This window comes from Stenella coeruleoalba (genome assembly GCF_951394435.1).
Source record: "Stenella coeruleoalba genome assembly, chromosome: 3".
NCBI lineage: Eukaryota > Metazoa > Chordata > Mammalia > Artiodactyla > Delphinidae > Stenella > Stenella coeruleoalba.
In genome coordinates, this window is record NC_137148.1 from 115,905,786 (window position 1) to 115,916,533 (window position 10,748).

General features: G+C 50.3%; 1 protein-coding gene across 1 annotated transcript; it reads right to left on the reverse strand.

Annotated features, from left to right (window-relative positions):
- Positions 1-468: 468 nt before the first annotated feature.
- SPATA24 (spermatogenesis associated 24) lies at positions 469-7,030 on the reverse strand. The gene is made up of 6 exons (XM_079916316.1): positions 6,780-7,030; positions 5,476-5,541; positions 5,115-5,245; positions 4,959-5,029; positions 1,491-1,593; positions 469-1,397 (listed from the first exon to the last, which is right to left on the reverse strand). Exons 1-6 carry the CDS (start codon positions 6,894-6,896, stop codon positions 1,253-1,255), a joined length of 633 nt encoding a protein of 210 aa, XP_079772442.1. The 5' UTR covers positions 6,897-7,030; the 3' UTR covers positions 469-1,252.
- Between the last annotated feature and the right edge of the window lie 3,718 nt (positions 7,031-10,748).

Genomic DNA, 10,748 nt, shown 5'->3' on the forward strand with positions numbered 1-10,748 from the left:
CTAGGCTGGAGGGGACAGTTCTAGCTTTTCAGGCTTCCAGAACAAGTCCCGGATGCTGATGTGGCATCTCTTAGGAACCTCTGGGGTAGCTGTGGTCCCTTCTCTAAAGCCCCTCTGAGGCAAGAATAGCTCTGTGCTCCCCCATACACTCACAAGGCCCTCATCCAGCCCCTGCCACCTTAGGACTTGCCCTGGGGACAAGTGCTGATGGGGAAGCAGCCACCACCTGTCACTCTCCTGGGACAATGACAATGGGCACCACTTGCCCTTAAACTTCTGGCTTCAAGGTCCTGCTATGACTCAGGCCCCAGCTGGCCCTGGAGCAAGAGCACTGGCCCCTCCTACGCATTAATTCTCACACTGAGCCAGGAAAGGCTAGACTTGACAAATCTGACTCAGCCTCCCTTGAGTGGGACCCCTGCCTGGTGTGTCCCCTTTATCACCTACGGCACATTAGTGATGGCTTCTGAGAGGATCCAACCTGTCCATCACATCCAGCCCTGCGTATGCAACTTGAGCACGTCACAGCCCCTTCACACACTGTTACCCCACCTTAAAAAGACATAGCAGAAGAAAAACACACACACACAACACAGCATTGTCCTTTTTCCTTCCTCCATTTGTGCAGACTAATAAGCTTCTAAGTTTGGGAGAAGTGTAAGAAGGTGCAAATGTGATTCACAGGTACAGCGTTATTGTTATGTGATGGAAACTGATTTCCCAAATTCACTGTGGTCCTGGAACCCACCATCTTTGAGCTCTCCAGTTGGGGCTTCTCATAGACACATACACAACACATACACAGATAGCCCTTCAAGTTGGGAGAGTTAAATTTACCAGGGCACTGGGGTAACCAGGGTTGTTTATATAGGAAGGAATTTAATACCAAGAGTAAGAAGGGACAGTGCCTACTAGACAACCAAGTAGTCCTTCCCTAGGCTACAACCCCATACCCCCATGGGCCCCCACTACTACCCAAAGGAGGGAGGGAGGGGAGTAGCAGGGGCTGGAGACTCGAGGAGCATCCATTCTGAACACAGCAGTGGCCTGGCAGGTGATGGTCCAAAAGGCAGGCAGGGAAGAAGGAAAGAGTGTCTTTTGCCTTTCGCCCTACCTCTTCCCTGGGGTCCAGGCCACTGTGAGGCCTGAGGGAGGTACCCACAGGGATCGGAAGGGTCAGGATGGGGACCACCACAGCAGAGAAGGCAGAGGTTGGGCATTACAGCCAGATAACAGGAAGGAGACGCCCATTTTATTTTTCCCTGGAACACTGGCGGCTCCAGGTCTGACGCATCCCCGAGGCTTTCTTATGCTTCTGGTCCAGCACCTGGGCCATGTAGTTCTCCTGCTGCTTCTGGATCCAAAAGTCAGACATGTGATTCCTGCAACGGAGCCGGCTGGGCATGGGCTGGGGACAGCCCAAGGGTAGGGACCAGAGGTCTGGCTCCCCACTTCCATCAACAATCCCCAGCCTGGCCTGGACCCCTCACCTGAAGATCTCTTTCTGCTGGCTGATAACTTGCTGCAACTCCTTAATCTCATTCTCTTTGCCATTAAGTATATCTTCTTGCTTTATAATGTGAGACTCAATTTCTGTGGGGGAGAGAGGCAGGGAGGAGGAGTGGTTCCCATCCCATGAGCTCCTTCCTGAAATAAGGCATTCCCTCAGGGGTCTCTTCAGAACTTGGCTCCCCCAACGCAGAGGTTGTCCAACAGTAGTTGCTAATACCTTCGTAAGAATGAGTTTATTATGGAGTCATGATGGGGTGGGAGTGGAGGGCACAACATCTTGATGAATGTGTCAGTGACTTTACAGCTCTATTCTGGACCAGGTAGCTCACATGAGGGCAGGCAAGGGCCCTTGGAGAGAGATGGTCAGCCCTGCCCAAAAGCAGGAGGATGAATGGCTCCTGCCCTCAACTCCTGCAGCTCTTTACAGATATCACCTCCTTGGTGAGACCCTTCCTAGTCTAAAATCACAACCCTTCCCAATACTTCCTATCCCCTTTTCCTGCTTTATTTTCCTTCTTAGCACTTATATCTCACAGACCATACATTTTGCTCATTTGTCTTTTCCTCTACTAGGATATAAGGTCCACAAGGACAAGGATTTTTTGTTTTATTCACGGCTTTAACCCTAAGGCCTAAAATAGTACCTGGCACGTACTAGATGTACAGTACTTTTACTTGTGGAATGAACAGGATGTCCCCTGGGTCTTTAGGTCTTAGAAACATCACCTAGTTCAGTCATTTCAATCCAACCAGACCTACTGAGGACCAGCTGGATGCCCAGCCCTGTGTTAGGGCCTCAGGGGAGAAGACAGGATCCCTATTCCACAGGGCGGGTGGGGAGGACCCAGGGAGACAGTGGTGGCAAAGATTAAGTGCTCATTAGAAGCAAGCGTAAGTTTTGTGTCTTGGGTTAAAATCCAGTAAGGCTGTAGGGATCTCGGGTTGCTTCATTTACATAATGTCCCTCAGGGAGTCCTGGAAAATTCTGATCCTCAAAGGAAGAAAATCCTACTGCTTTTAAAGGCTGGACAAAGATTAACTGGAACATAAGCTCTGAAAATGCAGATATACTGAAGCAGTGAAGGTTTCAAAAGAGAAGATCTGATTAAAAAGTTAAGGCACACGTTACAGAGAGACATGGGTGAAGGAAAAGAATGAAAACATGGGCTCACTGGGCCACAGGACCAGGACTATTGAACCTCCTTCCCCAGGTCATCCAGTGAATCCAAACTGATTGTCTGTGAAGTTCTTATGGGAAAAAAGTAACATAGGGCTTCCCTGGTGGTGCAGTGGTTGCGAGTCTGCCTGCCGGTGCGGGGGACGCGGGTTCGTGCCCCGGCCCGGGACGCAAAAAAAAAGTATCATAAATGTGTTTGATTCTTTTAAAATAAATGAGAGCTAAATTTAGAATAAACAGCACCCAATGAGAGAATGGTTAGAAAAGCCTTTTGAGAATAAGGAACTATGTAAGAGTAAAACTGGAACCATGCAAAGGGAGGTAGCGGGGGTGGGAGACAGGCCAGGGGGTAGCTCAGGTCACCAGATCTCCTCATGTGAGGGCTTATGCCCTACTGGAGGAGTTCAGGACTTTCTTGGGGGAGGCAGCCAGGCTCCTCCCCGTGACTCACACACCTTCCACAAGCAGTCGCAGAGCCCCGAGGCCCTGGCTGATCTCTAGGAAATGTCCTAGAGGAAGGGCCTCTAGCAGCACCAGGAAAGAACCCTAGGTTCCTTTTAGGGAAGTGGGGGGATGTCCAGGGAAAGGGGAAGGACTAGGAGACCAACATCCTTGGGTATGGAGGCACTGACTGCCTGTTGGGCTCCAGGAGGTCCTAACAGGAGCTCTTTTTTTAAATTTATTTATTTTATTTATTTTATTTTTGGCTGCATTGGGTCTTCATCGCTGCGCGCGGGCTTTTCTCTAGTTGCGGTGAGCAGGGGCTACTCTTTGTTGCGGTGCATGGGCTTCTCATTGCGGTGGCTTCTCATTGCGAAGCATGGGCTCTAGGCACGCGGGCTCAGTAGTTGTGGCTTGTGGGCTCTAGAGCGCAGGCTCAGTAGCTGTGGCGCACAGGCTTAGTTGCTCTGCGGCATGTGGGATCTTCCCGGACCAGGACTCGAACCTGTGTCCTCTGCATTGGCAGGCGGATTCTTAACCACCGCACCACCAGGGAAGCCCTAACAGGAGCTCTTGATCAAACAACCATGAGGCTTGTTAGTCCACTTGGCCAGATTAAGATGGCAGCCTGCTGGCATCTTTCCAGTGACAGTACTCACCAGGGGAGAGAGAAGGCTGCATTGGTGGGTAGGGGGTGCCCAAGGCTCCAGGTGGGGGCCCATCAGGAGAGACACTGAACCTCTTTTGGGCTTGAATTCTGGCCTACTCAAAATGAATGCTGCAGTGAATGAAGGAAATGTTGTATATGGAATTCACATCTACTTCTTTTTTTTTTTTTTTTTTTGCGGTACGCAGGCCTCTCACTGTTGTGGCGTCTCCTGTTGTGGAGCACAGGCTCCGGATGCGCAGGCTCAGCGGCCATGGCTCACGGGCCCAGCCACTCCACGGCATGTGGGATCTTCCCAGACCGGGGCATGAACCTGTGTCGCCTGCATCGGCAGGCGGACTCTCAACCACTGCACCACCAGGGAAGCCCCACATCTACTTCTTAAACTAGGTAAGGGGAGTTTAGCATTCTGGGAAAATGAAAGGGGGTCCTAAGGTCTCAGGACACTGAGTAGCTCACTGAAAGTGCCCCACAACTCAGAGCACCAACTGAGTCAACAGGTGGCCACAGGCATCTGCATAGAGCAGAGTTGAAACCTAATGGCCCACAGACATATTTTCCTTGGCCCATACAATATTTAAAAAATTTTTAAATCAGTTGCCAACCCTAAAAAGTCAGAAAAGCTTCCATTAAAATGTGATCTCCAGTTTCTTTTTTAAAGATCTGACAGTACTGGGCCCCTATTCCTACGGCAGAGGTTCTAGGCCCTTGAGAGGGGGCATGGTTCTCCACATTACCACAGTCCCCACTCCTCCTAGTGGGTCCCCAACACTGAAACTAAGGGTCAGATTCCACACAGCACTGTGATTGCCCCGTTGTTCCTCTGGTAACAGAGTTATAAGTCAAGTACACTATTTCTAATAGTCACCAAAAGTGGGAAAACAAAAAGGTAGGCTAAGAAGGTCATATGTTTCAAGAAAAATGGGAGCGAGCCCATTCCTTTATGGCCATGAAGAATACTGTACACCAACTACTTCCCTCATTTCCGTGGCCTGCCTGGTCCCTGAAGGCCTTTGCGAAGGTGTGGCCCACCTGGGCTTGCCTTTATCCTCAGCCAGGGGCAGAAGTTGGGGTGAAACCCTGCTCTGAACACCGGCACTGGGCTGTGAGGGAAGAGCCCACGTACGTAAGCATGGGAGGGAGCGTGGGCCTCCCGCCTACCATTGCACTTGGTGATTAGCTGGTCCTTCTTGCTGGACTCCTGCGGGGCTCTGCTCTTAGCACTGGAGAGCCTGAGTGGAGAAGATAAGAAAGGGTGGGAAGGCTGATGGGCAGATGGGACCCCCAACCGTTTCCCCACTACCAAGGCCCACTCACGCCTTTTCAAAGGCCAGCTTCTCTTTCTCCAGCTGTTTAGACAGCACCTCTACATCTCCGAGGGCAAACTGCAACTTCTCCTCTTCCTTGGCCAGGAGAACCTTGGTCTTGGCATGGGCAGCTTTCTCTTCCTGCAGGGGCAGCAGCAGTGACCTCATTATCCCAAGCCACTTTGGGTCTCCTAGGCTCCCTTAACCAGCCCCCTTTCTCAGAATGGCACATAGAATCCAGGGTACAGGAAGATTCTGTCCTTACTATTGGGGCTGGAGACTCTCAGAGGCTAATACTCAATGACTCTACCCAATCACAGGGATCCTGGGAAATGGGGGAAGCTTAGAAGCTGACAGAGGCCATCACTTACCACCAGCTTTTTCTCCACTGCCTGGAACTCTTCTTTACTGACAAAATTTTCATCCTGGAGAACCATCTGCAACAGAGGCTGGCTCAGGGAGGGGCTGGGGTGGTAGGGGTTTCTCTCGGGACCAGGACTGAGAATAATGGGATGCCCAGGGCACCTAGGATGACACTGGGGCCCAGGAAAGGGAGAGTTCATTCCACAAGATTCACTGATGCTCAGCTCTATGTCCTGCCCTCAAGTAGCAAGAAGTCTCATGGAGAAGACAGCCCATGGCCACCACTTCTAACATGGTGTGTGCTATGATGGAGGTTCCCAGAGGAGGCCCCTGACCCGCCTGGGGAAGGGTCAGAACAGCTTGAAGGGAAGGGGATGTCAACTTGATATCTGACTGCTAAATAGGGGTGGGCCAGAAGAAGAGGATGGAAAAGAAAAGTGTTCCAGACGGTGAGAACACACATGCAAAGGCCAGCTGCCAACAGAAAGACCTGGGTACCTAAAGGTATGCAGGTAATTCAGTGTCCAGAGCTGCATACTACCGTTAAAGAAATAGATGTGAAGTCAGTTTTATGTGTCCCCACCTTCTTACCCAGATAAAAAACAAAACAGAAAAACCATGAACTCCAGTTGGCCAGCGTTTTACCATGCCTGTCCATGTAATCTGTGGCTCCAATGCTTTGCACACATGAACGGGGGTTTGACCAAAAAAGCAAAAGCAAAGGGACATAAAGGGATTGGAAGCCTTTAAGTCAACATGTGAAGAGCCAATTCTGTGCTTACTGCACTCATCATGGGGAGGGGATTCCATAATAGGAAGGATGTTATAGTTACTCTGCACACAAGGGCCTTGGCAAGTCAGTGAAGTCATCTTCAATTAGAAATGAGGAAATTGGGAATTCCCTGGCGGTCCAGTGGTTAGGACTCCAGCTTTCACTGCGAGAGGCCGGGGTTGGATCCCTGGTCAGGGAACTAAGATCCCGCAAGCCATGTGGCGAGGCCAAAAAAAAAAAAAAAAGAAATGGGGAAACTAAAGCTCAGCGAATAGATCGGCATATCTATCAGGCCCTGCACAACCAAAGAGAGTAGGAAACAACTTGGCGTTGACTAAAATTCTCCGGTAAATATTCACGAGACACTGCCCCCTTTTGGCTCCACCTCTACCAGCCGGAACACATCTGGGCCCCGCCTCCTCGTGATGACGCCATTGGCAATGTGCTCTCGGCCCGCCCCTGGCATAGGGACAGCGTCTGGCCCCGCCCCCACCACTTAGGCGTCCAGTCCGGCATCCCCCAGCTCTTCTGGTTGCGTACCACGTTCCTCAGCTGGTGGATCAGTTCCTCCTGAGCCTCAATCACGTCCCGCAGTTGATCGAAGGCGAGACACACTGATCCTGAACCCCCCTGCGACCACCCGACGGGCGTCCCCATCTTTCGCCCCCGCCAGCTCGTTGGAAATGGCTGCCGCGGCTTGCCTCCCCGCTGACGCTCACCAATGAAAATGAGACGCCACAAAGCACCCTGGCAACCAGGGGCGGGGACTTCCTTTGTTAGCAGGGATGGGGCCCGCCTCTTAAAGGAGCCGCTCTCTTAGAGGAGCCGCCTGGGTAAGAGAACCTCCAACACCGTTAGTAATTTAAGTTTATAGGGAATTTGCACATCTATTATATGATATGTTTCTCACGCAGTCCTGAGGAGCGGGCAGGGCCCGTCTTATACTTACTGTAAGGGCTGAGGGGCAGGCAACACTCAGACACCAGCCCTCACCCTTCTCCCAGGGCCCAAGACCCTGAAGCAAGGGTCAGCTGAGACAACCCCTGCATATTTAGCTTCACATGTCTCTTTATTCCACTTTAATCTCTAAATTTTCCCCATAGTATGAGACTCCAGCCTCCTGTGATCTTTATTCCTCCTAGGAACACACTTAGTACTTAGGGGGCCTGAGCCTAAGCAATGAAGGGAAGCTCAAGAATAGAAAAGGAGAGTGGCTTCACCCAAGATAAGAGTCCTCACATTCTGGTACCAGGCTCTGGACAGCCTGAAGAGCCTGAAGATATTAGAACTGAAGTCAGGCATAAAGGAGACTTGTAAAATGGAGGCAGGGAAGGATAAGGTGATCACACATCCCCACCAATCCTCATTGAGGGCTTTTTTTTTTTTTTTCCTGTACGCGGGCCTCTCACTGCTGCGGCCTCTTCCGTTGCGGAGCACAGGCTCCGGACGCGCAGACTCCGCGGCCATGGCCCACGGGCCCACGGGCCCAGCCGCTCCGCGGCATGTGGGATCCTTCTGGACCGGGGCACGAACCCGGGTCCCCTGCATCAGCAGGCGGACTCTCAACCGCTGCGCCACCAGGGAAGCCCTGAGGGCTTGTTTTGAAACCCAAATAAGATTACGCTCAGGCTATTAGATATTAGCTATTACCAGAGCTAATATTTATCGAGTATTCACTATTTCATGACACCATTATGCCTTATTAGTGTTATTTCATGTGATCCTCACAATAACCTTGTGAAGTAGGTTCTAATGTCCACATTTTACAGATGAGAAAATGCAGGTTCTATGAGAATGAATAACCCAATAAGCCAAGGTCACCCAAGCTAGTGAGCCTTGGAACAGGGTTTTGACAGAGGCAGTCTGATTCCAGAGTCCATGTTCTTAACCGTGATGCTGTGATGCATTTTGGTTGAACATAATGGATTCTGAAGTTATGGAATTTGAAACCCCCAAGTAGGAAATGACTGTAATAAGAAGGAGTTTGGAAAAAATGTTGTCGATGACCACAAAGGGAAGTTGAAATTTCAGGTAAGCCACTTAGGCTGCTCTCCTTAGCTGCTTAGGTGCCTCTTTTTGGCTGGATGTTATGACCTAACAAACATGGCCATTCCTGTGGCTCTCCCAGTGGTAGCCCTTGTTTTATCTTTCCTTTTTTATTGTGTCTGTTCTCATGTCCTTGAGGGCAAGGCCACCTCTGTTGATCAGTTTTTAAGGGCCTAGAGCTGTAGAGTCCAACAGAATTTCTCTGATGGAAATGTTCTGCACCGTCCAGTACCAGCAGCCAGTAGCCTCACGTGGCTCAGCAGTACTTGAAATGTAGCTCAGGTGACTGAGGAATTGCTTTTTAAATTTTTTAAAATTCCAATTAAAATTTAAATTTAAATAGCCAGGGACTTCCCTGGTGGTGCAAAGGTTAAGAATCCACCTGCCAATGCAGGGGACACGGGTTCGAACACTGGTCCGGGAAGATCCCACATGCACGGAGCAACTAAGCCCGTGCACCACAACTACTGAGCCTGGGCTCTAGAGCCCGTGAGCCACAATGGCTCACGTGCTGCAACTACTGAAGCCTGTGTGCCTAGAGCCCATGCTCCTCAAGGAAGAGTAGCCCCCGCTCACTGCAACTAGAGAAAGCCCAGGCACACCAATAAAGACCAAACGCAGTCAAAAGTAAATAAATAAATAAATAATAAATAAATTTAAATAGTCATATTTGGCTAGTGGCTACTGTATTGGATATCATGGGACTCTAGGGTGCTCTGTGGTTTATGTGCCTCAGGACAGAGACCTCTAGGAACTTTGTCTTTCAAATGTGAATGCTCCTTTGAATTACCCTGGACAAAGCTGCACATTGCTCTGGGGCAGCGATCACTGAATCTCCCCATGGACTCTGTCCCCTCTCTAGGGTCTTTTAGGAGGTGCTGCTTGATGTTCCCTTGCCACTCAACATTCACCTCCGCCAGCTGCCCTCCACATTTAGGGCAAAACCCTAAAAGGCTCCAGCAGCCAGTTCCTGAGGATGGGAAGTTATGAGCAAAGAGAGAACCCTGGATCCAGGTCCGCACCCTGCATACTAGCATGGACACCCTGGTTGGGGATTGCCACGGACTCCCACTCTATGTCAACAAAAACTACAGGTTCTTAGCCAGCTGCGGCTCAGCAAAGCTCAGAATAACATGACATCACAGATAGCTTTGTGATCCTGCCCTGGGAAGTGCTGCCTTTCTGCACAGGCTTGTCATACTGGTTGATGTCCTGGTTATCTACTGCTGTATTAACAAATCACCCAAAATTTACAGCTTAAGAAAATCACCTTGCTCAGGAATCTTCACTTTGGGCAGGGTTCAATAGTGAAAGCTTATTTATGCTCTATGCCTGGGATGGTTAGTGGGGTGGGGGGTGAGGGTATGAGAAGTTCCACTTCCAGGACGGCTCACTCGCATAACTGGCAAGTTGGTGCTGTCAGCTGGGAGCTCATCTAAAACTCAGGACCAAGGTTCTTGGTTCCTCACCATGCGCCACTTGGGCTTTCTCATAGCATGGTGATTGGGTTTAAAAGAAAGCATCCAAAGTGATGAAACAGAGGGAATACCCTAGTGGTCCAGTGGTTAGGACTCTGTGCTTCCACTGCCGGGGGCCCGGGTTCCAAAAACAAAAACAAAAGCAAAACACAAAGTGACGAAATGAGAGATGCCAGTTTTCTTAAGGCCTGGGCCTAAAAACTGGCATAGTGTCATTTCTGCCCAACCCTATTTGTCAAGGAACCACAGAGTCCGTATTCAAGCAGTGGGGACATGTCCTACCTTTTTTTTTTTTTTCTTTGCGGCACATGGGCCTCTCACCTCCGTGGCCTCTCCCCCCGCGGAGCACAGGCTCCGGACCCGCAGGCCCAGCGGCCATGGCCCAGCCGCTCTGCGGCACGCAGGATCCTCCCGGACCGGGGCACGAACCTGCGTCCCCTGCACTGGCAGGCGGACTCCCAACCACTGCGCCACCAGGGAAGCCCCATCCTACCTTTTGATAGGAGTAGTTTCAAAGAATTTGAGCTGTACTTCCAGAGGAAGTCCTGACAGGTGACATGTCATTTCCTTCAAGGTTCAGTTCAGATAATACCAGACTGGAACTTAGTCTAATGGGGGAGACAGATAATAATCAAATAAACACCCAAATAAATCCCAGTTTAAGTCACTATTCAAGTAAATAGCATTATAGCTATGAGAGGTACAAGAAAGAGAGGAATGAGAATAATTTAAAAGGAGATTTAGCCCAGCCTGGGGTGTCAGGTGTGAGGAAGAGATGTTTGAGCTGAATGAAACCTATTAAGGTAACCAGGAGGCACTTTGCAAAGGGGGCAGGGGCAAGTGAATGGGAAAGGCTTCCAGAAAGAGTGAATAGTATATACAAAGTCCCTCGGGCAAAAGGGTTGGCATAGTGTAGTAACTAAAAGGCTAGTATGGCAGAAAAGAAAAAGATGTACAGGACAAGCAGGGGTAGCGGCCAGAAACT